At 42.5% G+C, this 14,912-nt stretch overlaps 1 protein-coding gene and 1 long non-coding RNA gene across 10 annotated transcripts in view; one reads left to right on the top strand and one right to left on the bottom strand.

The window, feature by feature from the left end:
* Positions 1 to 14,912, bottom strand: part of DAAM2 (dishevelled associated activator of morphogenesis 2) — a 199,286-nt gene that overhangs the window by 97,447 nt on the left and 86,927 nt on the right. For all 9 annotated transcript variants that reach the window (XM_035323266.1, XM_035323270.1, XM_035323267.1 and 6 more), the window contains one exon: positions 2,736 to 2,825. In XM_035323266.1, the coding sequence (XP_035179157.1) occupies positions 2,736 to 2,825 (90 nt within the window). The remainder of the gene's footprint in view (positions 1 to 2,735; positions 2,826 to 14,912) is intronic.
* Positions 12,261 to 14,650, top strand: LOC118165290. The gene is made up of 2 exons (XR_004749965.1): positions 12,261 to 12,513; positions 14,399 to 14,650. It is a non-coding gene; the product is annotated as an uncharacterized LOC118165290 (long non-coding RNA).

Here is a 14,912-nt window from a genome sequence, read left to right as displayed (position 1 = left end):
AATGGTTGCAAATGGACAACTGTATCTCTCACTATTCAGTCTATAAAGATTAACGGCAGGGTAGAGGAATGTCTGAGACTGAGAACACGTTACCAATTTCCAGCAGAGGTGACCTTTATTCCTTTATTATGGTTTTAGTACTGGAGGTTTCAGGTGCAAACCTAGAATGACCAGCAATGCCCAAAGCAAGCATGGCTGTATGACACAATGAGAGCACTCCATTGTAGATATCACCCACTATTACAAAACTCCCATCCAGAACTGAGTCTCCTTTGATTACGTGGGAAATTTGGCTGTCAAGCTGTGCCCCCAGCATATAAATTTAAATGCACTGACACATTTGTCTTCATTTCTTTAGAAAGAGTTGGTATCAGAAACAGGTGGAATGAGCTTTTTGATACAATAGTGACTTTCTGCTAGCACAAGGGGGAACAAGTGCCGTGGAAGACTATAACTGAAGTCTAACTGCCAAGAGAAATGGACAGCGTGCCTACAAGGAGTGTTCTTCATTTCTGCAGGTGTCATTTGTTTGCTTCAGACTGATGACTAATCTTGCCACTTTTGGAGCCGACTGGGAAGCTCTGACCTTCAGAGCTTATTTTTTGGACTAGAAAAGGCATCTGAGATTAATGAATGAACAGTTTCCTCAACTTGTACTTCTTGACCTTCTAGTTCATAGCATTTTCACTTTCCATGCTACAGAGCTTTTCCTCACAGTGGATGCAAGCCCTCACTACCCAGAAAACAGAGAACTCAGCATCAGCAAGACAGAGCTTGTTGGGGGTAGTCTTGGATGGCTGACAGAGCTCTGCCAAGTGAGAAATCGGGCCCTTTATGGCCAAAATCAGATTATGAACTCTTCAGGGAAAGCTGCAACATGCTTTTCTGTCACTGTAGAACAATAATGATAGGTGGATGAGGTAGTAGGCTAGAGAGAGATGTGTCAGCACCGATCATCTGACTGACTGTGAAGGGAAGCAATGAATAACATTGGACGGTTAAGGTTTCAAGTAATTGAAAGTATCTACAATGTAATGAATAGACATCTGGCAACAGTATAGTGTTTCAGTTAGCACATCATTTTGGATAGCTGGAGTTCAGCTAACTGAAGTTTCACTATAAATGCATTATAAAGATTTTCCAGCATGCAGCTCCTTTAACTCTGGAGATCTTCAGGATTCTTATATCAAATCCACTACTTTAAGGGAAGAAAAAAAAAAAAAAAAAAAAAAAAAGTGTAATGTAGTGAATCCAACCAACATATTAAATGCATTAAAGCCTGTATCTTCCTGCCAAGGCTGACTGGTCCAGGAGATGGAATGTGTGTTTCTCTAAGACGACTACAAATATATCCTCTCCCACCAGAGCTGAAAAAGCCAGCTGAGCCTGCCAGCAAAAATGTAAAGCAGACATTGATCACAGCAGCCTGCACCTTCCCTCCACGTGCAGGCTCTATGTACTAGCAGGAAGATGAATGAAGAACAACAAGCACAGCTGAGCCTAGGTTGCTTTTATGCACTTCTTGAATTATTGCTAGCTCAGAGGCACTGTAACTAATTTGATGCTATTAACTTCCCTGTGTGATGCATCTCAAACAAAACAAGATACATGCAAAGTGTCCATGTGATTGGATTGACTGAGATTTTATTTAATTACATGGTAAGAAAGCTGATTTTATATGCGTGTATATATATATATATATATATATTTGATGAGGAAAGAAGCCAAGCCAGCAGTCTTGGATACCAAAAGCCTTCATTTACTCATAAAAAAACACATGAAAGTTAGCAAGCACAATGACCTCGGAAGGATCATCATCAGGGTTTCAATGTCCCACCTTCAGCATAGAAAACTAAACTTCCTCTTTTAGCTTCTGTTATACAAATGTACATATAAAGACTAATGCTCTCGTAGCATGACTTGCATGTTTGGGAAATGTAACTATTGAACTTACTTTTTTTTTTTTTTTTTTTTTTTTTTTAAACATTTACTGTTAAAGAATACATGCTACCAGGGCTATCTTTGCTTCCCATTACCTGCTTCCTTCCTACAGCAGCAAAAAATTTCCACCCCACCACTCCTGCAGAAATTCCTCTTTTACAAGTTTCACAGCAGTGACACAACCTTTCAGTTCACTTGGCCATCATTCTTCTGGTGACAAAATACCCAGTGTGAGGTACCAGCCTCTGATGTTGTGGCCCTCTCACTGGTTTGTCAGCAGTTTGAAAACTTCAACTGGAGAAACTTCACACAGAAATTGACAAGAGCAAGTCCTTCTTCAATTTCCAATGCAATGCAGAGCCTTTCCTACTAGCTCTGAAAGATTTTACAGCTAGGCTTTAAGATATCATTATTATGCACTTTACAGATATTTGAAGCCATCCTGAAATATCTCAGTAATAAACTTTCTATTCTAAGCAATCTACAAAAGTTTTTTAAAATGCCGTAAAGCATTTCCACTACAGCTTTTGTTCCAGCTCAAATAAGAAACCTAAAAGCTTCAACATGGGGCAACATATGATTTTAACCTATTAAAAACTCTTCAAAACTCACACACGCACACACTTCTTGTGAGAAAGCTGTACCATACTCATGCCAATAAAAATCCTTAAAGCAATTATGTTCTTGAGAAAATAGTGGTAAACTTATAATTCACATCCAGATATGTATCAGTGAATATGTTCATGCATACAGAATTTATTGGGAAGCTACTTCAGTCAGGACATTGGTAATACCTTCTTTTTGCTGCAGTAAATCTGCCATTTCTTCTCTGGAGGGAGTGCAAACATAGCCTCTCTGTTCTTGTCTGTAAGATCCAATTCATCCTGGAGATGGTGAAAAAGAAAAAGAGGAAAGAGCATGGTCAACAGCTGCATTAATAATTTCTAATGTATTGAAGGGAATCTGAATCAGGTACATTGAGTAACCTTCAATCAGAAGGCAGAAGATTTCGTGCCCCCCAAAGATACCAAATATTATTGGTTTCATAATTTTTACCTTGCTACTGTAAGCTCTCCCTGTCAGAGCAGAACGCGTGAAGTGGGCAGCCTGAGCAACTGCCACATCAGACTTCCATTACTCATGATTAGTAAGGGATGGGAAAGACCACATAAAAGGGATGAAGTTAAGAACTCAAAGCACTGGCTTACAACGCACTTACACTCCTTAAGGTTCTTGGAGAAAGGCTAAAAATTCAATTACTTTTTTTTTTTTTCTGGACTGCAGTACCAGCTTGTTCTTCCAGTTAAAACTACCAATGGATTTACAGCACATGCCACTTTCTTCTATTTCTGGGCAGAGATTGATAGATAAAAATAGTGGTTTGTTTCTTCCCAGGGCTGACAACAATCTAGAACAAGAACAGTGAAATCACTACATCTTTTAAACAAAGGTCATAAGACTGTGGTCTAGAGGCAGTAATGTCATCAGCAACCTACAGGATGAAAAGGTTTCGGTACCCTTGTGCTTGTCCTCTGAACAGCACAGTCCCTGGTAAAATACAAACAACAGTTCAGAATCAGAGGACCTAACTCCACACAACTTCACATCAGGTTAAACAGATGAGTAAATTCAGTCTCTGTTAAAAAAAAAAAAAAAAAAAAAAAAAAAAGAGTTCAGCAGAAGACACCCTGTTAGAGCCTAGCCAATCTCACATTAACAAAATTAGGAATACCGCTGTGATCTGGAAATGACTGTCAGGAGCTCCCTCTGGATATGCCACTGAATTCCTCAGCATCAGTTTCTCTCCTGTAACAGGTCCTGTAATCAGCATCCTAATTTCCTATTCATGGCTCTGTAAATCATCCCAGCAGAGACTGCCACTTGCTCTCTGCTCACTTGACACTGACCAGAACAGGACCCCAGTCCCAGATGGCCATCTCAGGTGTTGATGGGAACAAGAAGGGATGGTCTTCAGAGCAAGCAGCCTGCATGAGCAGGGACAGACAAAGATGTCCAAGTGAGAGTTACAGCAATAAAAAGACAAGCTTCCAGCAATGCTTCAATAAATCAGTTTTGGCAGAGATTCCTTCTTCCTATCTATTTGAAAGTGTTTGGAGAAGGAAGCATCCGGGGCCCACTATCTAGATGACATTGCAGCACTGAGAACGCCACACAAGCAGATTCTGGCACCCACACTAACCTAACCCAAGCACAGACAATACCTCTTTAACTCAGCCCAACAATGGCTCATTTGGAAAGCTTTCAGGGCTGGGAAACTTGTGAAAACAGTGAGCTAAATTGCACACTGAGCCTGGTAGCTGCTGCTGACAGATTTAAAAGCCCATAGAGATTTCAGCTGCAAAAAGGTACAAAAGAAATGCAAACAGTAACAAGGCGAGGTCAGTGCCAGCAGCCCAAGGTAGAAGAAGCTGGAGTGTTTTGTTTTGTTTTGTTTTAACACAAGAAGAAGTTTAAAAGAAAAGACTTAAAAAGAAAAAAAAAAAAAAAAAAAAAAAAAAAAGGAAAGAAAAAATCTTGAGCTGTGCAAAAAAAGTACAAACCATGTGGAAATGTTTAGGGTGAGTTTCCAAACAAGAGGGCAGCCAAGCGAGGCAAGGAGTTTTATCCTTGCTACACACAATTAGAAAGCTCAGGCCAGGATCACATTCTTGGGGAGAGAGGGAGAGTGAAACGACATGTAAGGTCTTAAGACAAGCGAAGGAATGCTGTTGGAGGTCAAGCATGTGGGAGGGAAAGGAGGGGCAGACAGGGAATCAGAAATGCCAGGTTTGGAAGAACCACCAAAGGGGCCAGAATACACATCTGAAAAGGGCTGGATGGTCTCAACTAAATTCTTAAGAAAAATTACGATTGTTTTATTGAACAGCTTAATGATCTTAGCCTTTTTTTTTTTTTTAATATAATAATAAAAAAAAAGCTGAATTCCACTGCAGCAACAAGCTGAGAGGTTAACTGATTCTGCTTGGTTCTCACAGCAGTTTTGCCCACCAGACCAGCCTGCTGGCCTGTTCTCAAAAATGATGATCTCAAGCAATCCAGCACAAGATAATCATTTCATCAAAAGAACGCTCCCTTTGACTGAACGCACCCGGAGGGCAGGATGCTGCCACTTAGCGACTTCTGGACATTCCCACGGACGCTGGCAGTATTGGGGACATAAAGAACGCTCTGCCTTCAGTGGGGCAGTGAGATATACGACTTCTAGTCAAGTAATTTTGCATCGTGAGAGCATTCTTTTCAGGATATAAGTTTAGAAAGGCTGCTTGAAGGGATGGAAGATCCAGTGGGAACAAAGGGCGTCTGCACCCTACTTCATCATGACTCAGGAGGGTAGATGAAGCTAGAAGAGTGTGAGGTCATCACATTAGCTCAGGTAGCACAGTAACAACACAGAAAGCTGCTCTATGTTCCTGGTATAAAGTGCCCCACTCTACCTACACCCTTAATCAAATCCCAAGCTATGTAGAGCCACAAAACCTTGCAAAATACAGAAGATATGAACCCTCCTTCTGAAACCTTCCCAGGCTCTTGCCTCTCCTATCCGCAGCCCCCTTCTGAAGCAGGAAGAACAGAAAACCTCCATGACTGCACTGGCAACAATGACCAAGATGAGAAAGAAGATCCTTCATCAGATGGAGCATTCTCCTATTTTGACATGGGATCTGAACAGACAGCGTGCAGAGAAACTTGCTGCCTTTTCAAGGGAAGCAGGAGTAGCCACAGAAAGAGCTGAATATCTTTCTGAAAGGCAATTTGCTTCATGAATTTGCTTCTGACATGACTACAGAGACAAACCTGTCAAAATGTAGAATTTCAAGCCTGAAGACAGCTCAATGACAGCAAGCAGCAATTGAAGAAGAAAGGAACTGCAAAGATTGGCAGCAGAGTGGAGAACTACAAACTCTGAATGGAGTCATCAAGCTTGGGGCTGGAGCCAGGTTAAGGAAGCCAATGTGACCAAACGTCCAGGAAACAAGCGTGAAGTGCAAGAAAATAGGGTTTGTCAGAACAAAGGGGTGAAAAAGCCCTCCTCTACCACCCGTGCCCATTTCCCAACAGAAACGTGGTAGCTCTTCTGCCATGCCTCGGATGGAGGGCTCGGCTCCAGCAATTCATGCCAGCATGACCCTGCACAATGGATCTCAGCCTCCCGGCTCTTAAAATACTTGATGTTGCAAGTGTTCTCATGAAATACAGATTAAAAAGACAATTGCCAGGCTGTCCTGAGGGAGATGTAAAGTACCTCCAGTTAATGCTCCTTGCGTTTCTCTCCTTTATCTATTTCCTATTTTATTTTATTTACTGAGAGAGGGATACATTCAGTTAATTTCACTTTCATGTGGGCATTTTTTACTGAGAGATTAAATTTCAATGATAAAACATTTAATATGTACTGGAGCTGGATTTAAGGTTCGAATATTTCCAGCCCAGGTCTTGGGCCAAAAGGGAAGATGGCCTCCATTCAAAATGGCTACAAACCAAGGAAATAAGAGACAGAGAAAGAAAGGGAGTGAGAAGGAGGAATGGGCAGGAAACATAAAAGAGTATTTTGTGGGATTTAAAACCACATTATGTCCCTTGTTTTTGGGAACATTCATCAAAGTGAGAAAGCTGGATCTGATGCTTGGTAGCCATCGGCTTGATAATGATATCACTCAAAGCCCCAGAAGAGCTGAACAGAAAGGCATTTCTCACCTAGACTGGGCAGCACTTCTCTTAGTGATGTGAAATGAAATAATGTAGAGGAAAAAGGAATATTCTGGGAATGCAGAACAGTGGTTCTACTGGAGAACCTTTAATACCTACCAAGACCTCTGCACTGAGGCATACATTGCATCTCTGCCATTCAGTCATTTATGGAAGGCTGGGACAAAGTTAAGTGCAAATAAACTTTCAGAAGGGTTTGTTTGTTTTTTACATTATGTAAATAGACATACACTTGGAATTCCCTTTCCAGAAGAAATATGGAAATTCCTAGCACTCATCTGGTTTGGAGCGAAAATTTTTTTCAAACCATTAAGAAATTCCTGTGAAATTAAAACATAGCTCTAATTTACTATAACCTCAAAATCTGCACTAAAACTTACTAAAAATCATAAAAGTGCAGTGAATTATGCATAGCATTTCCAACAAAATGTGGCACAGAATTCTGACATGTTTTGTTCACTACAGGCCATAATTTCTTTAGCATGGATGCAACACACATTTTGCCAGGAGATATATTTTCTTATGTTTAGCTGGATACCTGTCTTGTTTCATTAAGCTCTTAGGATTTCAGCTATGGATAGTTGAGTTATACTGTAAATTTCTGTCTGTAGGTCACACTCTGTCTTACAATGTTCTTGAAAGCACATCCTTTCCATGGTTGCTCTCTCTAAGCATCCGTCTCAGGCCTGTGTTTCACATTTAATGGCTTTTATGATTGGGAGCAGTTAACAACATTTAAAAGCACATTCTCATTTTAGTGTTTACTTCTGCCTACAAATTCATGCAATTATTAAAGGATTATTACAGAATAATTACAGAACTATTACAGAACATAAACCTTCTGCTGTCCCCAAGGGGAATAGCTTTGGCATGAAATCAATCATTATTTTGCATCACAGAATGCAACCAGGAGATGTAATACATTGACAAATAAAGTCATCACTTCTGCTCTTCACAGAGCTGCCTATTTTGACTGTCTGATTACAGTTCTACTGCACCGTTTGGTTCTTCAGCAGCAGATGGGTACTCCAGCAAAAGGACAGCCAGGTCCCAGCACTAACAAGCACCACGGGAACCAAACTCTCAGATGGCACAAACTGGCAACACTCCACAGAAAAGTTAAACTTTACTCTCCGTTGTTAAACTCAAAATGGAAACTTGTGTTCATCCGGAAAAAAATAGACCAGTAATTATCTGACCTGTGACCAACACCATGAGCTTCAGAGGGCTGTGCAAAAGCCCTGAAAGTTCAAAGCTACGGAATAAACTATGTAGACAGTCAAACACTTCCTGACTCCTTGCCTCAAAAGTCGGGCTGATTCTACGATGCAGGTGACTTAAGGTCCCTTCCAAGATGGGGACAGCATTGGTATATATTTTTCTCTTGTTCAGTCATGCCAGCATGGCTCTCTGTGAGCCATCAAACAGGGAACAAAACTGAACAAGTAGAAATGATATTAAGGTGCCTTTAGAAACAGACTCTAGAAAACCTCCATGATTTGCAAAAATTCTGTTTGAATAACTTGCTCGCATACCTACCGCAAAAATGCGGGTTCCAAGATTTTCACATTATGACCTTGCACTGCATGACTTCTAGTTAAATGCATCACATGTATCCTGCTTCCTGTTCACATCCCCATTCACTATTTTTTTTCCTTCTCTTGCACATACATACCTTTACCTTTTGTCCCCCTCTCTAACCTTTTTCTCATTCCCCTTCACCCTTTTTTCCTGTCACACACGAATGCACTCTCCCTAACCCACCTCATCAGTCATTCTCTCAGTCTCTTAATGGCATCAAACCCACCCAAGTTACAAAGTGAATTAGAATACACTGCTGCCAGTATAATAAATTCTCCATACCGTATCATACCTGTTGCCTCAGGTTCCACAAGGTCACTTATACACGTCTGTCACCATGCCCCAAAGGAAAGGCCATATTCCAATTCCACTGATGCTCCCAAGTAGCACAGTAGTGAGATGGCCTTATGCACTGGGTGAATTTATTTTAAATCCCGTATGAAATAAACAGTGATTGTGACACATCATGGGATCCCATCTAGCATCCACTGCCAGGCCCCAGAGAAGGTTCGTGTTCTCTGTGCAGTCACTGTGAGGGAGTAGCTGCTGGTGGGTTAATCGATGCTGAAGTACAGCTCAGGCTGTCATGCTGATGTGCAATAAATGGCTCTGACATCTCTGGGACAATAGAGGAAGGGGAAGCAGAGGGAAGAGATCATGGAGGGGGCTGTCAGCGGCGTGCTTCATGCCTTTTCAGTAGAGGATCTAATACAGCATAACTATTACAGCTTTAACAAGTGAACTGTGCAAGACCACATTGCTAATGTGATTTATACTGTCCAAAAGCTACCCTTTTACATTAACAACAATACCCAGTAACCTGGCCCTCCCCAGATCATGCTGCCTGTGCCATACTCCCTCAGCAAAGAGCCAGGCAGGCCAGTGGCCATGTTCTAGCCGCCTGCCCACTGGGGATGGAGGGAAAGAGACAGAGACCGATTCTCATTACAGGATCCAGAGGCAGCTGTCTGAAAAGCTGCTTTGGAGACAACTGCAATGAGTGAATCAAAAAATAAATAAATGAAACAAAATCATTCTTCAGATCTGAGTCTCTTTGCAAAGAGCTTATGAACCCTTGAAGAAGAAAAGACAAACCTTCCCTATTTAGTCACTGCGATCACCTCCAGGGGACAGTAGAGGATTGTTCCCCTACAGTTTTCCTTCCATGGCTTTGTTCAATCCAGCTCACCAGGCTGACAGATGAGAGGCAGCCTGCTGGAAGACTTCCCATTTGTGATACTGAGGAGGCCAATGAGGCATTCTGAGAGCCTGCCCAGCCAAGCTGTCAGTAAATGAGGTTCATTTGACTACACAAACTGAACCCAAGAGTGGTGTGAAAGAAGTAGCACTCAGCAAAGCTCCCTGCTCATGCTGCAAGCAGCTTGATTGAGGCAGGCATTGAGAGAGAGGGAAACAGAGCCCTCTTCTCTAGACAACATGCGGTACCCAGTCCCAGGGTCTCGGGGCTGGGCCTGGCACAATTCATGGCTGGTTGCCATGAATTTTAACTAACCAGCAGGTCAGTTAAAGTTCCCACTTGGACACCTGATCTATCTCCCAAGTCTTCTGGTAATCCATGAAGAAAAAAAGCAAGAGAATCCCCCAAAACAAACCCTTCTACCCACCAAGCTCTTGCACCTCATCCTAGCCTTTGCAGTTAAAAGCAGTCCCTGCAAGTACAGGGAAATAACATACCACGTGAGGCTGGAGAGCAACATTTTGACCAGTTGCTCAATTAATAAGAATTAGATGGATCACTGGTAAACATCATTGGGTTTCTATGTCTCTGCATTCACCCACTGTCTGTATGTGCAGATGCATATGCCACTTGCACCTTAAGTACACTAGAACTATATATATAACACGTATACCATCTGCCCATACCTACAATGCTTTATTGTTACATTTGTGCATGATGAAAACACCATGCTCACAGAAGTGTCTCCAACAGCCTGCTGGCATAAGATGTGATGTTTCTGTTTCAGCTACTTCCATTGATCTGATTGTAAAGTAGACAGACAAAAGGCTTTGATTCCCACTATACTCTTTTTCCTTCTTGCTTTTTCTAAGAGATGCAGCTTTAAAGCACCTTTAGTACTGGGGGCCCAAATCGCTTGATTCTCAGCTATAACATTTCATTACGAAGCAGAAAGCATCTGATGTTAGTGTACTGGGAGATATGTTTCTCCTCTAAGCTGCCAACACAGAAGTTATTCATTCTTATGACTCAGCTTCAGCATAAGAATTTCATCTATCAAGGGCACTGCATTTTGGCAGAGAAATGCATCTAACAAAAAGTCAATTAACTCCCCAGGACCACACCCTGCAAACACAGCCGCCACCACCCTCTGCTATATTGCTCCCATTTTTCCTCCTTAATCACAGGTTAATTGTTTTGTTTGCTTCCCAGAGAAGGGCTAAATCCTGTCTTGTTCCTACTCCTCTCTGTTACTTGACAGCATACCATGACATACAAGCAGCAAGGCTGATTGTGGCAGTCCCCTTTCACAGGCCACTAGAAACAGCTGTCTGCTGCTTGTTTCTCTGCCTTTTGCAGGCAAACCACGTGGGTAAGACAACAATCTGCTGGGGCAAATAGAAAGAGAAAGAATGAGGAAAACCAGTACCTACTTATGCAACAGCACACACAGATGTTTGCAGAGAGATCATGCTTTAGATACACATTCTCACATATGCAGGGATATGATATGGGTAAGGCAAGAGGGAAGCTCCACGGATACTCCTCTTGAGTGGGCATGTGAGGACTACAGTGCAAAAAGTTGACTGTCACCACTGCTATTTCTGTTAAGATGGGCTGCGTGTCCATGTCAGTGAATTGGAACGAGCCCAATGGTAGGGATGGGGATGGAAACTGAATAGTCAGGCTCATGTCTAATCTAAATCCCTGCTGCTGCAATTTAAGCCTATTACTTCCGGCCCTATCAACCACAGACATGGTGAGCAGATTTTTTCCTTCCTCTTGATAACAGTTTTCAAGCCTATTAAAGGCTGTTGTAACGTCCCTCCTCAGTCTTCTTTCTTGAGGCTAAACAAGGCCAGCTCTTTCAGTCTTTCTTAGAGGTCACATCCTCTGGACCTCTCATTCCTCCTCTAATTGACTTCTGGGCTATCCCCGGTCAAAGTACTTCTTTTTTGAAGTGCACTGTTCAAAAGCAGGGACAGTGTTCGAGCTGAGACCTTATCAATACTGAGTGCAAAGATTACTTCATGCAACTTCCATGTCACATTCCTGGTTATATATTCCATGAAGATGATTATTTTTTAATTACTGTTTATTTTAATAAACAAAGAAACAGTGTGACTCATGCTTACTCGTGATCCACTATAATCCTTACTTTCATTTCTGTAGAAGTGTAACTACCTGTCTGCTTCCCGTTCTGCATTATAAGACTTGCTCCTAAAAGAAGCCCATTTTTATCTGCCCACCCTTTTTCATGCAATTTCTCCTTGTTTTAAGCTTGTCTTTTAACATGCGTGGTGTTTGCAGCTTAGTGCCACCCGCACGGTTGATAGGTGTACCCTGTGTCCCACTACTCAGTCAACTGAGCAAACACACTTAACAGACCTAAAGCCATTCATTCTGCTTGATGCATCTTTTCACTGTGACAAGCTGCAAGTCCTCTGAGGCAAGAAGCACATTTACCTCCATGTTCTGGTTACACACGGTATATCAGGCACCACTCAAACAGAGCTCCCAGTATCACAGTATATAACACTAAATAACAATAAATCTGCTGTTTCAGCATAGTGCCTGTTCCCCACCCCTTGTTTCCTTTCCTTCACCTCCCCTTATTTCCCCCTCCCTGTCCCTACTCTGGGCCAGGGTCTGTTTTTCATGCCAAGGTCCTTTAGATGAGACCCCATACAGGAAGGTAGGTGTGGGAAAGGTTATTAGGAAATGGCCGTCTAAACTGCTACCTTTCTGGCTTCCCCACCCTCTCCCTCCCTACAAAGTCTCTTCTGTTCTGTTTTAATACTAATGAGTTCAGAGGAGGTTCCTATGCTGGAGCAATTCACAGCTAGCACTGTGCCAAAGCACACAGGCACACACCTCTCTGATCACTTCCTGCCCAAACACAGTCCTGGCTGGCTCAACCCACAGAACGCGGGCTGGGAATTGCTGCTGCAGCCCTGTGCCAGGCTGAATTCCCAGGGGTGTCAGTGCCCCCTACCCCTCTCCTCCCAGCTTTATCAGCTTGTGCGCATCCTATTTGCCATATGCCCCCATGGAGGTAAATATGGGTAAGTCAGAGCTTGGCTGACCTTTAAATCTCCAATAAAATATTACGTAAAAGGGCAGGAAGAACTGAGAGGTTGGTTAAGAAATTCATGAGCAAAATTAACATCTTATCAAGCTTTGTTTGTGGTGCTCAAACACACATGCTCAAAATCAGCTCTTATATGCAGGGGTAAACCCAAAGTAACTCCAATAAATCAACATCATTTCTGGCATCGGTTCAGGTTTAGACAGATAGAAATGAAACTAGAAGCTGGCTTTAGTCCTGCTCTTGCTCTCAGAATAATTACCCCAGATTTAGTAGTGCAAACCAGAGATCAGAATGTGTCCCTAACTCCATTAAAGTGAGTGAAGTTACCCTGGATTTATGCCAGTGCAAAATATCTATCCCAATTTACCTGCTTTAAGTTGTAACAGAGACTAAATCTCTTGGCTAGGCAACCTTTAATACAGGCTCACTCAATATCCTACAACCCAGGCTTCAAGAATAGGATAGACTTAGCAGTCTGTCAGTCCCCTTTTTGCTAATTGTTAACTTCTACTTCAATAAATGGAGATGAACTGTGTTTACTATTAATCTATCCAGATCAGCTACAAGGACACCCACATATGAGGCTTCTCTCATCTCCTCTGGGGTGAGGCGGAGGACAATTCCACAATACTCTTGTTCGCAAACTGAGTATTTTCACAAACACTGGCTGAAGGCACGACAGTATATTTGGTTATTCACTCACACCCTATCCTGTCTCATTGCTCAAGTACTCTGATAATCAGAACAGCAACTACCACACTGACATCACTGGGCTTCAGAGAACACCAGCCTTTTTTTTTTCTCTAAGTATTTTTAAGAATGAACTTATCAGGAACATTCAGAAAATATAGCAAAAGGAATAAGAGAAAGACAAGCATTCACCTTGCAGACCAAATTTGTCCCCTAAACGCAATGAGGATTTGTTGTTATTTGGTTAAGCATTTGTAATCCCAAAGTTCTCTCTCCTTGTTGAAGCAGAAGCCAACGACTTTACACCGTCCGACAAACTCATCCAGCTGTTGCTCTCTGTACAAGATGTAATGCTGAAACACAGCCACTAAAGCAATCCCAATGGTTTTCCATGACTCAGGGATCTCCCTGGACAACTTCCAAATTGGGAAGCTGCAATCTGCTTTCCCCTTGTAATTTCCTTTGGAGAAGTTATTCTTCAAACCTCCACCTAGTAAACCATTGCATAACAGCGCTGTGCGCACTGCTAAATTCTTTACAGAAGATGTTTGTGTTATTAGCCTGGGGAGCCTCTCCCTTTATGTGGTCAATAAATGATGGGAAACTGCAAAATAAAAAGGTGCCCTTGAGTGTTTTTAATACGGAAGTGCCTAGAATATACAGATGCTGGCTGGGGCTCTTTGGCACATAGCACTGGGTGAAAGAAAGGAGAGTTTGCCCAGGAAGGCTACAGAATCTCATGTAAGATTCCATCTGAAAAAAAGAGCAAGGCAATGTGTACAACAGGATGCATTAGCAGAGATTTGCTCCCTTCAAATACAACACATTTTGCTGCTGAAAGGCTCCTGTGCTTCCCGTGACCTCCATGTGCTGTATCTTTTCAGCACCTTTTCAATCTGGCTACAGTTCTGTACTAGAGATGGTTTAAGAAGCATTACTATTGCCTGTTTCACACTTGGGAAGCAAACTCACAAATGCATGAAACAAGTTGTGTAAGTGGGACCTAGGAAAAGGACCCTGGGAAAAAAAAATATATATATATATATAAAAAAAAAAAGTAGCGCTCTTGAAATACATTTTCCTTCCAGCAAAGCTTATAGACTTTGCCATTTAGAGAAGTAACAGTACCTGACATTCAAAGCTGTGGATAAGCACTGTTCCCATGCCAGGTGGAAGACATCTGTCTGTACTTCCTCTGGACTAAACACGTCAAAGACAGCAGCTGTGGATGCAGCCTGGTGCGATGAGTGACAGAAAAAGCACCTTCTGACGCCTGCCCTCCACACGCTGCTCCCATCCGGTGCTGAAGCAATGACCAGAAGGGCCACTCCTTGCCTGCTTTTAGTGACACCAACAGCTCCCCCTCAGCAGCTGTGGAGGAAGACGCCTGGGAACTGCTGACCGGAAAACCTCAGACCCTGGAAATGGTGCTGCTCCATCCACCCGTCCTCACCTGTGGCACCTTGCTTCCCTCACTCTGCAGTCTTGCAGGCCAGGCACACAACAGGAGAAGGCGGCCATTTCCCACCATCACTGGAAGAGCCATGCCAGATACCTTAACAGGTAACGATAACTACCTGAACGATAAGCAGCCTTGAACACTGTTTGTAGACAAAATCCACCTAGAGAAGGACACGGAGGCATGACACAATTGTAAACTTCCCTCCTCCACCCCCCCAGGCT

This window comes from Oxyura jamaicensis, chromosome 3, assembly GCF_011077185.1.
Source record: "Oxyura jamaicensis isolate SHBP4307 breed ruddy duck chromosome 3, BPBGC_Ojam_1.0, whole genome shotgun sequence".
In the NCBI taxonomy this organism is placed as follows: domain Eukaryota; kingdom Metazoa; phylum Chordata; class Aves; order Anseriformes; family Anatidae; genus Oxyura; species Oxyura jamaicensis.
Note: the sequence above shows the minus strand (reverse complement) of the source record. Positions and strands in the feature narration are given on the sequence as shown.